The 18050-nt window shown below is 40.3% G+C and overlaps 2 protein-coding genes across 24 annotated transcripts in view; both read right to left on the reverse strand.

Moving 5' to 3' along the window:
• The window catches only part of evla (Enah/Vasp-like a), a 38918-nt gene extending 32627 nt beyond the window's left edge, over positions 1 to 6291 (reverse strand). Inside the window, exon 1 of one of the 4 annotated variants that reach the window (XM_044165987.1) lies at positions 5820 to 6291. In XM_044165987.1, coding sequence (XP_044021922.1) covers positions 5820 to 5824 — 5 coding nt within the window. In that variant the 5' untranslated portion in view covers positions 5825 to 6291. Of the gene's footprint in view, positions 1 to 1158; positions 1454 to 5819 lie in introns of those variants that run through there. The other 3 variants (XM_044165990.1, XM_044165986.1, XM_044165989.1) reach the window with 3 other exon arrangements.
• A 343-nt stretch (positions 6292 to 6634) lies between these two features.
• Positions 6635 to 18050, reverse strand: part of eml1 (EMAP like 1) — a 51659-nt gene continuing 40243 nt past the window's right edge. For 12 of the 20 annotated variants that reach the window (XM_044166010.1, XM_044166009.1, XM_044166014.1 and 9 more), the window contains 17 exons: positions 17190 to 17319; positions 15923 to 16072; positions 15110 to 15188; positions 14731 to 14841; positions 14547 to 14642; positions 14264 to 14398; positions 13979 to 14078; positions 13536 to 13687; positions 12878 to 13003; positions 12170 to 12301; positions 11465 to 11532; positions 11194 to 11282; positions 10528 to 10625; positions 10090 to 10177; positions 8998 to 9093; positions 8775 to 8905; positions 6635 to 8662 (listed from right to left, as the gene is read on the reverse strand). In XM_044166010.1, the coding sequence (XP_044021945.1) occupies positions 8537 to 8662; positions 8775 to 8905; positions 8998 to 9093; positions 10090 to 10177; positions 10528 to 10625; positions 11194 to 11282; positions 11465 to 11532; positions 12170 to 12301; positions 12878 to 13003; positions 13536 to 13687; positions 13979 to 14078; positions 14264 to 14398; positions 14547 to 14642; positions 14731 to 14841; positions 15110 to 15188; positions 15923 to 16072; positions 17190 to 17319 (1907 nt within the window). In that variant the 3' untranslated portion in view covers positions 6635 to 8536. The remainder of the gene's footprint in view (positions 8663 to 8774; positions 8906 to 8997; positions 9094 to 10089; positions 10178 to 10527; positions 10626 to 11193; positions 11283 to 11464; positions 11533 to 12169; positions 12302 to 12877; positions 13004 to 13535; positions 13688 to 13978; positions 14079 to 14263; positions 14399 to 14546; positions 14643 to 14730; positions 14842 to 15109; positions 15189 to 15922; positions 16073 to 17189; positions 17320 to 18050) is intronic. The other 8 variants (XM_044166016.1, XM_044166012.1, XM_044166019.1 and 5 more) reach the window with 3 other exon arrangements.

The raw sequence follows: 18050 nt of genomic DNA on the forward strand, positions 1-18050 counted from the left end.
TATAAGCTTGTCCATATTTGATAAAATTCTGTGATTTCCCAGTCATTGTTATAATCCTATAGGCTTGTATTTGTCTTTGTGTCCTGTGTCGTTAATGGGAATATGTACTGTTACTGTTGGATTTCTCAGCTGAAATGTCTGGAGAATGACAGGGTAGGAAAATAAGGAGCGGGGCAAGAAAATGAATAACTGACAGCTAAATGGGAAGAAATGATGACAGGATGGTTTAGATGAAGAGTTGAGCAAAGTTAGTTTTCTGAAAACTGCTAGTGGCAGCTTTCAGGTCATGTTTTCTGTCAAATTGTGATAGATTTGGACAAAAAAACGTTTCCCTCTGATGTCTTTTACAGTATGATTACTAGAGTGCATGCAGTCAAGCGTAAACCTCTGATGTTATCTCCTCTGCCCCACTCTGCTCCACATCTGTATTTGAGCTTCAACAAATCACCATGTCTCACTGTAATCTGCCAAGGCCATATTATACAGAGACCCCTCTATCCTTGTATCATCTGGCTTTTGATAGTCCCACTCATTCAGCCATTCAGAGATTAGTGCTCTCTATCCCTTTCTTCCTGTGTTTTCTTTCTCACACAAGCAACGAGTCAGATGGGATCCATCCTGTGAACGACAGAGAGCAGCTGAACAGACACACTGACAGACAGCAAGAACCTCATTCCTTCTTCCCAGGAAAAAGACTGAACCAATGAAAAATATGCTAAAGGGTAACCAATCAGGCGTCTCTGCTAACAGCTGGCTCCAGAGAAAACACAGACAGAGGGGTGGAAAGAAGGAGACAGACGAGAGAAAGTCAGCAACTCCTAGAGGAGATTTTTCTCTTCCAATTTTTCCTTGATTTCTTTCCAACTCAGGCCAGTTGCATTTTTCAACAGCATGTAGAGCAGGAAGGATACTGAGATGATACACAAAGAAATAAAAGTTTTCTTGCACACAAACAATCCTACAAATGCTGTTTGAAGAACCAAACAGATTCTGTGGTCTGAAAGCTGAGCCAGCCTATAAACAGAAACACTAGAGAGAGAACAATCATTACCGTACACTCCAAAGCCAACTTTATGTTTACTCACACTACTCCAAAAGCACAGAAAAACCAAAAAGAGACAGAGAAAGAGGTGATGATGAGGAGTTGTGCCTCCTTACCCAAAATCGTCCAGGGAATACATGTCGCTGAAGAAGACAGTCCAGTCCTCAAGGAAAGGATGAAAGGAGGTATAAAGGGGGAGATTATGGAGGAGAGGGGGAAGTGTCAGCCTGAGAGGAGAGAGCAGTACACATGCTGTCCAATGCTGAAGCAAACTCAACCTTTCCCTTCTTCACATCCTATGAAAACGTTTTTTTAAAATCCACCATGCCAACAGAGCAGACATAAGACTGAGACACAGAGAGAGTGGGAGGGAAGGAGTAAGCGAGAGAGATGAGGAGTGTTGCAACAGAGTAAGGGAATGCAAGAGAGAGAGAGAGCGAGAGAGAGCGAGAGAGAAAGCGAGAGAGAGAGAGAGAAGATCATGTGACCAGTGCAGACCAGTCACCTCTCTCCACTCTCCAGGATTGGAGTGCCGTCTTTCAACCTCCAAGGAGTAATTTCCACTGGATGGAAATTACATGTTAGCCTATATAGGAAACAGGAGTGCTTTTACAACCCGCCTTTCTATAGCGTGTAAAGTTCAGAAAATGTAGTGTGTGGCTTTAAATAGATTCTACAGTAACTGAATTAAAGTAACTAATCACCAAGTAACCCTAAAAGACCTAGAGTACGGAAAACACACAGCAACACACACGTTCTTGCGTTCAGCTTGGCTTACATAAAAGGACACAACATTAAAGATTAAAATTAAGTGTGCTGCAGATGTAATGATTAGTTTTATATTCAAGAAACAAAGGGTTTCATTCATCTAGTGTAACATTTGTGGTTTCCTTGTGGCTTTATCAGAAGTTGTCCTCAACCGGTGGTCCATCTGGCTGAAGCAAATTTAGACTAAGCTTCTTTGTCGCAGTGAGCCGAGGTGTCGGAAACAAACAAAGAGCAATCTAGTCCACCAAAAGATTAGGAGGCTTTGTGGGTTTAGAAAATAGTAAGAAACATGCAACAGATTCCAGGTCTAAAATGGAGCCTGCAAGGTGAGTGAAATACAAGATAATCTTCTTTTCCAAAACAGGGTGTTGTATGAAACAGGCTGCAAGAATATGCATCCAAAATTAGTGGCTAGTAAAGCTGCAGAAGCTAATGTATGTTCTGTAAATGTGTACGAGGTAAGAAAAAGTACTGAGCTGTCTCAGAACTACAGAACATACACTACAATGTTAAAACTGTAGGATGCTGTAGGATCAAAATTCTGCGGAGTGAAGCATGAGAGAGAGAAAAGAAGAAATGCCTAACTTAGCTCTAAATGTGTTTCACAGTATGTGGTGGGGTCATCTGATATGGCCTGTTTGACCTCTATCAAGCCAAAAGGACACATGATGCAGATTCATCATCAAATCTCCAACAACACAAAGCTTGTGTATGATGTTTGGGATATGCCAGAAAATGACCAGATCACAGTGGTTGGTGATGTTTAGAGTATATAGAATTTGGTACATGATAAGTACAGAGATGAAAGGAAAGAGAGGGGGATCACATCTGTATTTACTTTTCAGAAAAAAACATGAAATGAAATGGAAATAGTCTTGAATAGTAGTTCCCAGACGTTAAAAAAGCAACGTCTACTTGTGACCTATCATCACCGTTTCCATATGTCTGTAGGTTATAACCATGAAGTGATCACATGACCTATACAATTGTACACAATATTATATACTTCAAAAGAAGAGTCTTCTTAGAGTGCATGTTACTTTAATATACTTTCAGTATTTGTCAACCGTCTGAATATTGTATTATGATTTTCATATGACTCTTGGTTAATCCACAGTCTTTGTTGATGCAGTTTCTCTGTGTTTGGCATGTGTTGGCTTAATTTCCCCTTGAACTATTTTAGTTTTTTGTCCAATGCACCTGCAGATAATTTGGCCCATTTTAAGGTCTGTTTTAAGGTCTCATTTTGCCATAAGAGCAGCTCTGTGACAACACAGTGATAAAGATAACATGCTGATGTTTAGCAGATATAATTTTTTACCATGTTCATCATCTTAGTTTAGCGTGTTAGCGTGCTAACATTTGCTACTTAGCATTAAACACAAAGTACAACTGAGGCTGACAGGGCTGTCATTAGTTTTACGGGTTCTTGACTGTAAACCAAAGTACTGGAGAAATAAAAAATTTACCTGATGGGGTGCTAGATGAAAAGTCAGAGATCACGGTTATTACAATTCATCCTCAGGGGGACATGACTGTTTGTGCCAAATTTCATGGCAATCCATTAACAGAGAGATATTTCACTCAAAACCACAAATGTCAACCTTGGTGGTGGTGTTAGAAGAAAAGTCAGTACGATTCATCCTCTGGGGACAATGAATGTCTGTACAAAATGTCACAGCAATGCATCCAAAGAGGTGGACTGACCAACCAATAGATAGACATTGCCGTCCATCCTAGCCAACCTGCTAGCATGGCTAAAAAAATATCTCGTAAACCTGTTTTTTCTGACTGAAATGTGTTCTTCAGTATTGCAAGGTGTCAAGTACCAAAACCTGGCATCGAATGTCTGATGAGATACAAATAACAATGGGTAATTTTGTTTACATATTGTTTGATCAGAACGTGTCAGATTTAGACTATTTTATTCATTTGTGTTTAGACAGCATTTCATATTTGAGAACTTTGGCTTGTTTTGTTAAATAAAAATTATTCTTATAGAAAAACATGTTTGTATTTCTTCTGGTATCAATTTGGCACTAGCATGGAACATGTTTAAAAAGATTAGTGTAACTATGATTTAGTTACTTCCTTTTCCATTCTCCTGATTCTAACTGCTCTCCCTGAAAGGCTGAAGTAATACTATACATCATCCTTGTCAATGAAACCCTGGAGAATGCAAGTGTTGTGGCTGTACGTGGTGATGCTGGCTCACGTGGAGCTGCTCTCTGATCAGCTCGAAGGGCAGCAGCAGCCTGCAGTAAGATGCATAACTCAGCGTTTCACCTTCCGCTGGCTGCACTCGCTCATTCTACCTTTCCTACGATGAGTCACCACAACAGGCTCTTCAGAAATCATCCTGCATTAATAGGAAAGGACGGACGCCTCGCTTTTTGCCCTCACAACCCACGCTGCTTCTCTCTCTCTCTCTCTCTCTCTCTCACACACACACACACACACACACACACGACAGCAGCCAGTCTGACAAGGAGAACAGAGAGGAAGCATCACATAATAAAACCACTACTGTTACTGGACTAAAAATAACTAATAGCACAAATACACTCTTGTGAGCATGTGCATGGACATGGTCATGCACATACATAAATTCTTGTGCACCCTTACATAAAAGCAGCAATGGAAGCAGTGATGCTGAACAAACGATCTCATTGAATTAAATCTTCTTTTTCTTTACTCTGCAAAAAGAAAAGCCAGGTCACCTTGTGGTGTCTTTGTGGAGATTTAAGACTTCCCTTTTGGGCTTGAGTCAAAGAACAGATCTGCCTCTGGCAAGACACACAGGATGGGACACGAGTGGAAGATATGAATCTTACATGTTTAGTGTCTAAGTGCAAAATAGTTCAGCTACTGGCTTTGCGTTGTGTGAGCTTACAGGAAATGGGTGGATCAGGAGATGCAGTAAAAAAGAACAGTAGTACTTCAGACAAGATATCCAGATGTGAGAGCACCTATGGCGTTCTCTTTTTTACCACTTCTTCTCTTATTCCATTTCTCTCTCTCTCTGCCTGCTTTTCCTCTCTGAAGGGAGTAACACCACAACCACACACCCGGACAGTCACACTCACACACGCAGACAACCACTGGTAGCTACAGTAAAAAGAGAGAGCACTATATCTGAGGAGAGCTGTCAGAGTAAGTCTGAAGCCATAAAACAGAATGGTGCAGGCTGCAGCTACGGAGACATGGAGGAGTCAAACTAAAGGCAGCAGAGGGGAAATAGAAAAGGAATGTTTCATAAATAGAACAGATTAGAGAGACTGGAGAAGATTTGGGCCTATGCATTTTGCATACCAACATAAGCAGGGAAAAGCTCAACATAGGCTAAGATATACGATGAGGATTTTAACATGGGACACATTTCCTATAGGCTGAATGTGTGCATGTCTGGATCCGTCATGGAGTAGGCTTATGTAGGTGTGTGGGGGTGGGGGTCTGATAACCTGCCTGGCAACCACCAGAATAAACACCCTCCTCCTCCTCCTCCTGCTATGGTTATATGCGCCCTCACTTATCCTATTCCCCCCTGCAGCCACTCACACTGGCCATGTTCAACGTAACGTAGCGTTTTATTTCACCCGGTGGACCGTATTGCTTATGTGCATAAATACGTGATGCTGTCGTTTCCATGACAACATTAGCCTGGCTTAAACCCTGCAATCAACAGACTGGGCGGGTCCGGCGGTGACAATAGAGGGCTAATAGAGGGAGAAACTGATATAAAAGATTCGCCTTGTGTATTAGGACTGTAAAGCGAATGGTAAGGGACGCCTATATGGAGCTGAGGCCCGGTGGGTGGGCCCCTGGATGCTCATAATGATGTCTCTACAAATGAGCCATGTCTAAGATTCTTCACTACATTATTAGCTGTTGTATATTCTTAAAAGATAAATGTATAAATTTAGATGTAGGCTGGAAGCAGAGGGCTGAGTGTCGGTGTGCATCTGTCATGACGCGTCAAACAGAGCGCATGGTGCTGGCCGCCGCTTACCTCATTTTCTCGTCTTTTATTCAGCCAGAGATGATGGCACTGATGAGGCTGATAAATAGGACCCACGGTCCGCTTATTTTTCTGTATATATACAGTCTGGGAGGCTTGAATCAGCTCCCACCTTGCGTCCCTTGTGAGCGTCTGTAGAGATATTACAGGCTGATGATGAGTCGTGTTGCAGAAACGCTAAGCGAGAACACGAGCGTTTTCTCCCATCCGCTTTGTGCTCCGTTGTCTCTGCTCTCCACACGCGCTGCCGCCTATCCTTAAGTCCATGTTCAGCCGGGGTTCGTGCTCGGTAGAAGACGGTGAACGGTGGTTGACAGCCGCCGCCTCCCTCATGCCATATTTTCTTCCCATTCGGAGCGTTTTGGTGAGGTGGAGAGATTTTGGGGAAAATGCAAATACTACGTGCGAAGGGAGACGGGGGAGCAGACCGGCTCAACGCTGCCCACCTGCGGCGTAGACTCACACATGCAGCCTACTGACGCCCCCCAACCCCACCCTGAGATTACCAGTATGCCTATATAATGTTATGGTGGTCTATAGAAGCTTGAAGTGTGTTATTCTGCTGTAGTATCTTTAAGATACCAATAAAATAGGATATATATATATATATATATATATATATATATATAAATAAACCTTGCAAGAGCATATGGCAATGCATTCTATTTACACATAACATTTCTATTTACACATAACATTTCTTAGGGATTTTGCTGGATCATACTTACTTTCAAAATAAAGAAGATAAAAATACACATACCAAAAAAGAAAATGTCATAAAGTGGGAAACATAAGACACAGCCTCATAGAATTTCATGTTGCATTTACTTTCAGACAAATGTTAAATGTTCAGTGGTATTCTGTAGCCCCAAGAGTTTAGTGGTAAGACAAATCATGTTACATTCACTCTGTAGAGTGGTGACTTTATATCACTGCTGTTAGAAGATTTCTGTGGTTTTCCTGATAAGACAACTCTAACAATCAGCCAACAAAATTTCAAAACAATACCAATATTCCTCATATCAGTGGCAGCTCTGGTCATACTAAAATTTGCTGAACCCCAATCAAAGAAATCTTGTTTATTCATGCACGTGTGTAATATTGGCTTGCTGTTAACCACAAGATGAGGAGTGTGACGTGCTACGCACCGTACAGCAGGTGTTTGGAAAGTACGCAGCTTGCAAGGTTGAAAGCAGACATCATTGGTTCATGAAAAGCTCCAGTAAGTGCTAAATGGTGATTTGCTATTGTGCAGGTAAATAGACCTGCTGTATGTTTATTAGGCTGAAGCTGTGCATTATAGTAAAAAAACACCTCAAGAAGGTTCAGTTCAGTTAAATATCTCGCCAGTGACTGAAGGTGCACTACTGAGGAGCACGTCAGACGTAAACAGTTACAGTGTAATGGTCTCACACTTCCCCTTCCTAAACTGATAAAAATGCAGATAGATACAGATTTGAAAAGGCTTCACATCATTGAAAAACCCCAATACATGCTTGATTTTCATTTTCCTTGCACCTCGAGGCAAAGGAAAGACACAATTCATTCCAAAAATCTGAAACTGTTTCAAATACTGTATATTCACCCACATATCTGTTTCAAGCCTCTCAGTATATTTACACATCTGGGACTAAACAGCGATTAATTGTAAGGAAAAACTCAAAGGAACTGAAACTGGCAGTGAAAGATTTGACTCATGATCAAATAATAAGATAATGTTGTGGAAAATGGTTTAAATACTAACTCTGAATCCAGATAATGTAATTTTTCATTGCCCTTAAATAATTTTCCCAAATAATAATAGTTTCAAATGGTGGTAACATTACATCTGACATCAGTATTCTCCTTGCTGTATTTAATTATCATGCCCACCAAATTCAGCATTTGCCTCAACTGTATAGGTAATTTTCATACACAATTAGTCAGTGCAAATAAATCAATAATGGTTGGACAACAGTTGAATCTGATATTAACCTGTGGTTGATACTTCTCTGTTATGTTTTAGTGAGAAGTGTTTAGGGCTCGTTCTGATAAGTCAGACGACGTCTGATATGTTAATAACAGGGAAGAGTCCTGCTTCACTAGTGCTTTCCTGAGTTGTTAAATACAAAATAAAAGAAAGTTTAACAATTAGAAAATCACTGCGTTCTTTCTTTCCGTACACAGTTTTTGTTCCAATGCTCTTGGATTTCCAGCGTGGCGATATTCAGTCTGGAACGGTTCTGATAGGCAGCGAAACAAACCTCAGTCCCAGTCTGTCCACAATACAAGAACAGTGAGAGCCAAACTGTGCAAATGCAGTCAGAAAGTCAGAGCCTTTGGTTCTGTTTAGTTGGATTTGATCCGTTTGATTTGTTTTGTCTCATGTCATTGGTGAGTAGGCTACAGTTTCTTTTTTCTTTTTTTTTTCTTACATGTAGTGTGAATAAAGAAAAAGGAGAAATATTTAAGATTTTTTGTATTTAAAGCAACTGCACATTACACCAACAGTTCATCTCATTTGGGATCTGAGAGCAGATCAGGAAGGAAACCTCAGGTTCCTCTTCTGTCAATTCACTTCAGTTCAGGCAGATCCACTTTTTTTTTTATAAGAGTTCATTTAAGTTTGGTTCAGTTCAGTTTAGTGCAGTTCGGTTCAGTTTGCTTCAGCTGGGTTTCAGGCCGCAGCAGCAGTAAGAAACCAACAGTATCTGTTTCTGTCAGCTCCCTCAGACTATCCTCCACTGCATCACGCTCATGTCCTTCCCTCCAGTCGATACCAGGTAGCTGTCGTCATACAGGAAGGTCACGTTGGTCACGTGACTGCTGTGGCCGCCGTAAACATGGCTGGGAGCCTGAAAAGAAAAAGCAAATAACTAACTTTGACATCGTTTTGCCTTTTACAAGAGCTTAATCTCCTTGTTAACAGTAAGAGTGAGATGTATATTTTGCACGACAGTATCTTACCCTGAACTGTGAACAGGGGTAAGAGAATAGATGGACCTTCCCAAAGTCGTCTCCAGTAACCAGGAGGCTCTTATCATTGGTCCTGCAGACAGCGTTGATGTCAGTGCCATCTGAGCCGTCGGGCCACAAGCCTGAGGAGCAGATGGCAGTGGAAACGTCTATTGAATGGACATTAAAACACAAACACACACCTGAGAGGGAGAGGGAAGGAGCCTTCACTTACCAAAGACCTGGAAGCCCAGAGTGCAGGTGTAGGTGGCCCACTCGATATCTCTGGTGGTCTCCACACTGACCACCTGTTTACACACTGATGGGATCCCTGAGAAAATACACACAAACCAAATACACATAAATTGGTAACATGGGTACTGTTACTTTAACAAAATCAACACTAGGCTCAACTCAGTCAACACATGTAAACTCAAGTTTTGATTGGAAAGTGTGTCCACTGAGAGAGTTAATGTGTTGAATTAACTGCTTCTGTATATATTTACAATTTGGTAACACTTTATAATAAGGGTACAAGTAAAACGTAACTAATGCTTGACTCAAGATGATTAAATGTATGAATTAATACAGGATGTATGATGAATTCATGTTGCTCATCATTAAGAAATGATGAGTTTATGTGATTTATTATGCACCAACATGTAGATGTTTGCATCTGACTACCAGTTCAACAAGTACTGTTCTGCTTTCAGAGAGGCTGACGGGCGGCTGAAATATCCTTTTTCTATGTAACTGGATTCCAGCTAATTTCCAGTGCTAATTTGGTGGCATGTAAAATAATGTCTGAAGTAACTATGAGTTAATATTAATTAATTGATGATCCATTAAAGCCCGCAAAACCTATTTTGTCAATTGGCTTTTTACTCTCAGTGATGGGATCCTAATGAACACACACGTTTCTGCCAAAGTTACAACAGTTTTGTTTTTTTCACATTTTCTGTAGGCTATTTGTGTTTTTGTCTTTTCCGTTCTTACTGATCTGAAGTGGGTGGGGCACAGTTGGAAAAAGGTGAAGTCACACACTTCATCAGTTTAGCAATATTTGAATCAAAATGTGATGACAGAAGGTGAGTTTTTTGATTACGTTACCAGCTCAATCACTCGAGAGTTTTTTAGGGTTAAACTCTTAAAAAATAATTCAAACCTGGGCTGCTGCAGTAAGGACTCAGCCTGGTACACGGGGCACGCTCTACCAGGTGAGTTACCAGGGAAATTTTGAATGTTTACCATTTCATCTGTAATGTCACAAATCATAAACCCATCAAAGTAACAAAGACTGTAAGAGGATGACAGTGATCATACTTACAATACAGTATCTCATAGTCCCCTGAATTTGATACCAGGTACTGGGAGTCCACTGACCAGTCCAGATGGGTGATAAAACTTGAGTGACCCTGTGATATGATACAAAAGGACCAAGTTAGATTATTTATCTTTACAGACACGTCACAGCATTTCTGGAGTAGAAGCAATATGGTTCTTCAAGCACCTTCTAAAAATGTGGATTGGATTTGATATGGCAACCCTTAGTCATTATGTTTACGTAGACACGACGCTGTATGACTCAGCTCGTTGTCATTTATAATTTTACAGCTTCTTTATCAACACACAGTGAGGACAGAGTGTACAGAGTGGAGGCCCAAATATAGAGCTGAGGAGGGAACTAAATATAAAGTTGATGCAGGGAGGAACTAAAAATAAAAGGAGACGCGGATGAGGGGGGATTATAAATACAGGTACTCACCGAGCACTTCCCCACTCGGCTGTACTTCCTCCCATTTTCTGCCACAGCATAGATATAGATGTAGTTGTCGTGGGAACCGATGGCCAGGAAGTTACCATCTAAATAAAAGATGTTTATTTTTCGATGTTTGCAGATTTTAATTTAGAAAGTAGATTGTGTTGGTTGGACATTCAGTTTGTGGAGGGATATGGATTATTAACATGTATGGATTAAGGTACAGTTAAAGTTGTAACAGTCTTGATTACCTATTCAAATATGGCAGAAACCAATCTTTAGACACTCTTTATAGTATATCACATCCCAGGTGTCAGCGTGGTGTCATCTTAGTGGGAGATTAAATGCTTTGTACAAGCATCAACATTGTGTCAAGGCAACCCTACGTTTCATGTTTGGGTAGATATTTTAGTTAATGACAAATTGATCTGTAATTTAATTATTGTTTGTAATGATGTTTTTAGAAATATTACTCTCTAAAACCTGAAATCATTTGACTTATAGCTTTTCCTGGTGTCAACAACATGCCCCACAACAAATACAAGTTTTTTTGTATAATACTTAATATATTTCCTTGACATGCTGTGCTGTAAATTTCCAAATAACAAAAGGGAAAACAGACCCTGAAAACCGCGCTCAGGGGAAACACAATGTCAGCAGTTATCACCGTACCTGGCCCGTAGCTCATAACAGACAGCTGCTCATTCCCATCTGTGTGCATTGTGACAAGATCCTTGGAGTCAGTGTCCAGTACCAGCCACCTGCAGGATCAATGACAGGCTGCTCAACAATCTGGGTTTTCATCAATCTAATAATAATAATAGAGGATTTTGCCAATGACTGTTTTCTTATATGTTTTTTAGCTGAAGCAGTCAGGTAAACACTATATTTCTTTAGAAAGTGAATAGCCACTAAGTGTTTTTTGGTGATGGGATCCCCCTACCTGCCAGTCTGGGTTCCTATGGCAACCACAGCTCCAGATGGGTGGAAGCCTGCTGATTGGGCAGCATCCTTTCAGAACCAGGAAGAAGGGTATATTTAAAGTCCCCCTCCACTCAAAAATGTGTTTTGCTTATTGTTACTTCATTTGGATGTTTGACCTTCACTGTGCAGAATAATATATGTGCAGTTTGAACAAATGGCTGTTTTCACATAGTTTCTCTATGCTCACCTTCAATCTCAGTTTAACAGGTGTATGTGTGAGCATGATTTTGTGACATCACAACTAGTTTGGAAACCAATCATGGTTCAATATGAAACTTACACAAGTGGGATGTGGACATACACTGAGAATGAACTTTGAGGGCGGAGAAATATATGTAATTATAAGAAGCAGAATATTTTTACAAGTCATAAAAAATGTCTGGAGGGGATGTTTAATGTAAGAAATAAAAAGTCAGTCATTAACCAAATTCATGCAAATCTGAAATAATGCATATGGTACATTACAGATTTGTAAGTTGTATGACTCTGGTTGTTTCCATGTAAATTTGTACATTTTAGTTGCTAAATGTGCAGTTCCTGCTGTTCCTCAAGGACATATTCCTCAAGGAAGAAGAACTGATAAAATAGTGACTTATTCATCATCTATTGTGTGCTGTGTAATTCCCATGACTGACCCCAGGGGGCAGTGTTGACTTAAACTTACCTCCATACTCTTGGTCCAGATGAGCTGATGGGAACTCGAGTCCCACAGGCAGACCTGCCTGTCATAGCCACATGTGAGGAACTGAGGCTTCCGGGGGTGGACAGCCAGACCCCACAACTCATCAGTGTGACCCTGGAGAGGAGAGGAGAGTTTTCTTCATCTGCTACAACATCACAGCCTTTAAATGTAAGCTTTACTTTGTCCAGCTCTTGGACAACATCATAGTAGAGCTGCAACAATGAATAATTAATTGGTTAGACGATGATCAGAAAATTAATCTGCAACTATTTTGACTATCGATTTATTGTTTTACGCAAAAATATTCTCTGGTTGAGGATTTGCTGCTGTGTTATTTCTTTGTAAACTGAATATTTTTGGGTTGTGAACTGTTGGTCAGACAAAATAAGACATTTGAAAACATCACATGGACAGGAAGGGTATGAAAAATTTAAATCTGCAAAGTAAACTAGTAACTAAAGCTTTCAGACAAATGTAGTGGAGTAAAAAGTAGAATATTTGCCTCTGAGATGTAGTGGAGTAGAAGTATAAAGTTGCATAAAATGGAAATACTCAAGTAAAATACAAGTACCTCAAAATTTGACTAAAGTACAGTACTTAAGTAAATGTACTTAGCTACATTCCACCACTGGTTGCAGCCATACATCATACTACAAATGTAGTAATAGTGTGCTAGACCACTGCATCTACCTGTGTAATAGCCATGAATTCTCCATCCAGACTGCCTTGCAAAACAAAGTGCTTGGTGGTCCCGATGAGCACAGTCTCCCCTCTGCCCTCTGCTATGGTCCGGATGGGACCAAACAACTCAGGCACCTGTGGAGAAAATAATCATGTAAACCATCTGTTCACCTGGAATCCAGCATTTGCCAGAATAAACATCAAGTAATCTTTTACTGCATAATGTGGTCTCCTTAGAGCAAGTAAGACATGAGCAATCCATAATTCTCATCACTATAAATATCCATGAATCTCGTTGAGAGCACAAACCCATCTCATCCTCTGTAATATTTATGATATGGTGCAGTATTCTGAATGCATAGTCCGCCGCCTCGGGCAGGAGTGCAATTTCTGGCTAATATAAGCAACCTACTTTAAAAGAAGGAGCTGGATATGCAGCTTAACATTTTATTAAAACATATTAACAGAATGTGATAATAGCATATCAGATCATTAGGATGCTGTAGAACTCTACATTAAAAACCCATGCATTCTTGTAATGAAATCAAGTATGACTTATACATTTCACCCTTAAAATTATGTGTGATTTATAGACTTCATTTTTATTTTTCTAGAAAGAAGCCTTGGAATATTTATTTTTCGTGACTTCTGCTGAACTTTTTCTCACCTCCACTGTTTGTATCTGCTGGTAGCTGCTGTCCCAGGAGACAAGCCTGCGGTCTTTTCCTCCAGACACCAGCGTGCCGTTCCTCAGCATGGACAGAGCAAAGATGCTGCCCTCGTGAGCTCCTTGGATGACGTGGCTGATACGATTAGTGCCTGCGTGACAGAGATCAGATGAGATGGACGAGAAGGGTCAGTTGGAGAGAGTCTGACATAAAGGTCGACTGATTGAGGAGAGCAGATTAACAGACAGACAGACAGACAGGGTGATCAATAGATAAATCAGAGACAAAAAGAGACATAGTGCAGTTTTAATGTTGGTCTAAATGTTGGATTTTATTGCTTTTATTGTCCTGTGTACTCGTGGCACCCACGCAAAACAGAGTGAACTGCTCTCGTTGGACCACTCTATAAATAAAGATTGAATGAATGAATGAATGAACGTGCCTTTTCCCCACACTAGGATGTTCCCACTTGAGTCTCCTGTGATGGTGTCTCCATTTTCTGCAAATGTCACACACAACACAAACTTGGGCTTCTCCTGTTTCTGCATGAAACACAAGAACACACACACACATATTGTTTCATTTTTGCTCGACTACCACTGATTGTCTTCATATAGCTACAGATGGGATTATATCGCAACACAGTCTGTCATGATTGAATTCGTGCCTCTATATCAAACTTTATTGCTTTACATTTTTTGATGTGGGAAACAGTCTGGGGTCCTACCTCAAACAGTCCTTGTTTCTTGACCAGCATGCCTTTCTCCAGGTTCCAGAAATAGAGATGGGACTTGCCGCAGGTCACTATGATGTTGCAGTCTGTTGGGTGAAAGTCTGCAGCAAACACCGACTCGTTGGAGCACTGAACCGAAACACATAATGGAAGAAACAGTGAGCCGTTGAAACGTCATGTATACTGGTTTAATTAAAAAAAAACTTAATTTGAGCAGGATGTTCAGTTACATCTTAATTTGTCTATTTAACACACGTGCACACACACACACACATACCTTGACCTCAGCCAGTCTGTCCTCTCTCTGCCAGTCCCAGACAGAGAGGACATGGTCATTGGAGTCATCTACGACACACAATGTGTTTCCTCCATTCTTACATACAGAAAAAGACACAAACCCATGTTTAATTACTGACAGTCTACAGTTGACTACTACAATCAAAAACATGATGTTTCCTTACCGACTTGGAGAAAGCCAGGCAGACCAAGGCTCGGTCAAAGAAGCCTGTGCCCAGAACATGGAGTGTGTTGAGGCTGACAGAGTCCCACACACGGACATGAGGAGCCAGCTGCTGCCAGGAAAAAACACAAACATGGACACAACACCAGGAGAGGTATATCATCAGTATGAGGCGATGTAAGGCTTACTGAAACACTCAAAGAACATATGAGTGACCACAGAGTGAATGTGTTTCAACCTCTCAGTGTGTTTATTAAGCAGAATACTCGGAACCAGCTGAATAAACATAATTTTTTAAAGAAAATAGCAAAACCATAACTCCTCACTCCAATAATAAATCAAATGTTGAAAGCTAATGTGATAAAATATCACTAACAGACCTCACTTACTTTTCCATCTGAAGAGGTGCCCGCCACCTGCCCGGTTGCTATGGTGATTTTATCGGGGTGCACGGCCAGGCTGGTGAAGAAAAAGACATGAAAACAGACATGAAACCAGTTAAAAGCCTTTCAACATCAAAAGGAGCTTTTGAATAAAGATGAGCAACGTGCTCACAGAACATAAAAGGCTGCATTTGGTGAGTGAGGTGTTTAAAGCTATGAATACAATATTCACTGTAACTACCACGTGCTGCCTGTACTAATCTGAGGGGGAAGTGAAACAGTTTAAGATAAATTCTCGTAGGCTGCGTAAAGCTCTAACACTTTGTCTTCAAAGGAGTAAGAATCTGTTTGCAATCCATCCTTTGATCTGTAATCCAAAGTGTTCATTAATAATTTGAATTTATATTAACCCCAGAGTGTAATAACATAATCATGGCTGTGTCTTTTTGCACTACACATTTTCCCACAGACATACTTTCATACGTGTGCACAAATGCCTGCATGCAAACACACACAACACGTACACTTGTTTACCTGTTACCTTTCCTCACTATAGTTATTCTACAGGAGTATACACAAATACAGAAAAGCTACTTCATCGCACTGTCCTACCACCTTTGTTTGTGCATTTGTGCTGTGAATAAACTCTACAGCCTGTGAGGATTGTAGAAATGGTGTAAATATCAACTCTAACAGGGAAGAGAGATGAAAGGTAGATGACAGATGTGATATGGGCTGCAGATGATGATGGATGCAGTCCCTCGGGTTAGTGTGTATGTGTGTGTTTTATAATCCCCAAGTGTCTCTCACCATTTGATGTCATCTGTGTGTCCAGTGTAGTGTCTCTGCAGCTGCTCATCCACATTGAACAGGACAACCACAGAGGCGATGAAATACACCGTTTCTCCAGTGGGCAACAAGTAAAGGTTGGAGCGACAGTCTCGACCGCGGTAACCATAACTGGAGATTCAAACAGGTCAAGGAATAAAACAAAAACAACATCCAACGTAGAGCTGAAACAATGAATCGATTGACAGAAAGTCATTTTTCAAGCAAAAATGCCAAACATTCTCTTGTTCCAGCTTCTCACTTGTGAAGATTTGGTGCTTGTTTGTCTTTTCTGAGAGTAAACTTAATATCTTTGGGTTTTGGACAGCACTTTGAAGACAGCAGTGTGGGCTTCAGGAATTATTCCGAATGTTTTATAGACCAAGAGGTGAATCGAGAAAATAATCGGCAGATTAATCGATTATGAAAATAACTGTTAGTTGCAACCCTAATCCCAAGAATTAAGAAGTTAAAGATCTATATGCTTACACTCTAACCAGCAGGCATGACAAATATTCACATTTACTCAGGTCAGAAAGGTCAGAAATCACAAAGACATTAAAATGCATTCAAACTACTCTATCCAACAATAAATCATACTATCTACTGTGTGCATGTGTCTAATTTATTCATATAATCTATCTGTAGTCTAGTTTTGGATATACGAAATATGTAGCCCACATATCTATTTATGTGTGTGTGTGTGTGTGTGCGCTTCTGTCCTCAGATTTAATCTCTTCTTTGTCTCCCTTATGGCTTTTCCCCCTTCGGGTTTCTGCTAGATTGAACAACGCACTACATTCATTCTTTTATCAACAAATGGAAGAGAGAGAAACCACAAAATGAAACAAAACAAAAATAAAATAGCACAAGAGGAGCTGCTGACTGGTTGTGCCTCAGCCTGCCAGCTGTGTGCAGGTTATTACTGAATGCAGGCTGCAGAGCGATGAGCCCGGCTCCGACCGCGGCAGCACTGGACGGTGAAAATGAACAGATCTGAACAGATCTACTCTGACAAGCAGCGAGAGGAGACGACACATTTGTCAGCTTCCTCTCTTAACTACATCACAGGCCAATCTGGATTTACTCTGCTCAGAAGATTACGTTTCAAAAATTTCCAAATCACAAGTAGGACTTTTTATTTCCTCGGAAAGTTCCCTGTGCAAAACAAACAAACAAGAAAAAAAAAGACTTGAGGTGGTATCCTACAGGTATGCTTTTTTTGAAACAAGCCGCAGTGAAAGGATACACCCAGTCCAGTTTGAGTTTGTTGCTGGGCAGGTCGGCTCTGGCCTCCAGACTGTAGATGTCCACCTGCTCTTTGGGCATGTACATGGTGATGGGACGACCCTTCAAGTACATTCTCACATAACCTTCCTCTAGAAAAAGCAACAGAAAGGATCAGTGAGATAATATACATGTGGGAAAATACAGATATGACTGGTGGGATTATGTCAGTTATTTTGGGAATCACATTTTTTAAATATATGACATGTATGCAAAACGCACAGACATGACACTGAATGTGTTATTATGATGTGAATGACAAGGGTAACGATGTTGAATGTGTGACAAGATTAGAGGATAATGGAGAGATATGATATGATGTTTTTTTGTTGCTATGAAAAGGACTCAGTTAAAGACAACAAATGACAGAATTTGCAAACAAACAAATCAGCTTTTTAACTGACTTTATTAGTCATTTCAAAAACATTCTTATGACAACAAAGAGTGCAAAATGAACAACAAACACTTTCAAAACTCATACATATTCAGCGCACAGCAGAGGTTATCTGACATAAAATGCAGACACAAGCAGAGCAATGGAAATGTTGAAATGTGAAAAAAAACAAAAACAAAAAACAGATCCAAGCTTAGAGAAGGGGATAATGAGAAATCCTCATCAATATAAAACATGCTAACGCTGAAAAAGAAATCATGCAGAAAACATCAAGGGAACCAAAACAAACAAAATGAACCATTAATGTCCACAAATATATATATATTTAAAGCTCATTAGAAGAAAATACTATAATATATAAAACAAGTTCCCAACTCACCCATAAGTCCATGTAATATAATGGACTTATAGGTGAAACTGGGAACTTGT

Source organism: Siniperca chuatsi, linkage group LG15 (genome assembly GCF_020085105.1).
Source record: "Siniperca chuatsi isolate FFG_IHB_CAS linkage group LG15, ASM2008510v1, whole genome shotgun sequence".
Classification (NCBI taxonomy): Eukaryota; Metazoa; Chordata; class Actinopteri; order Centrarchiformes; family Sinipercidae; genus Siniperca; species Siniperca chuatsi.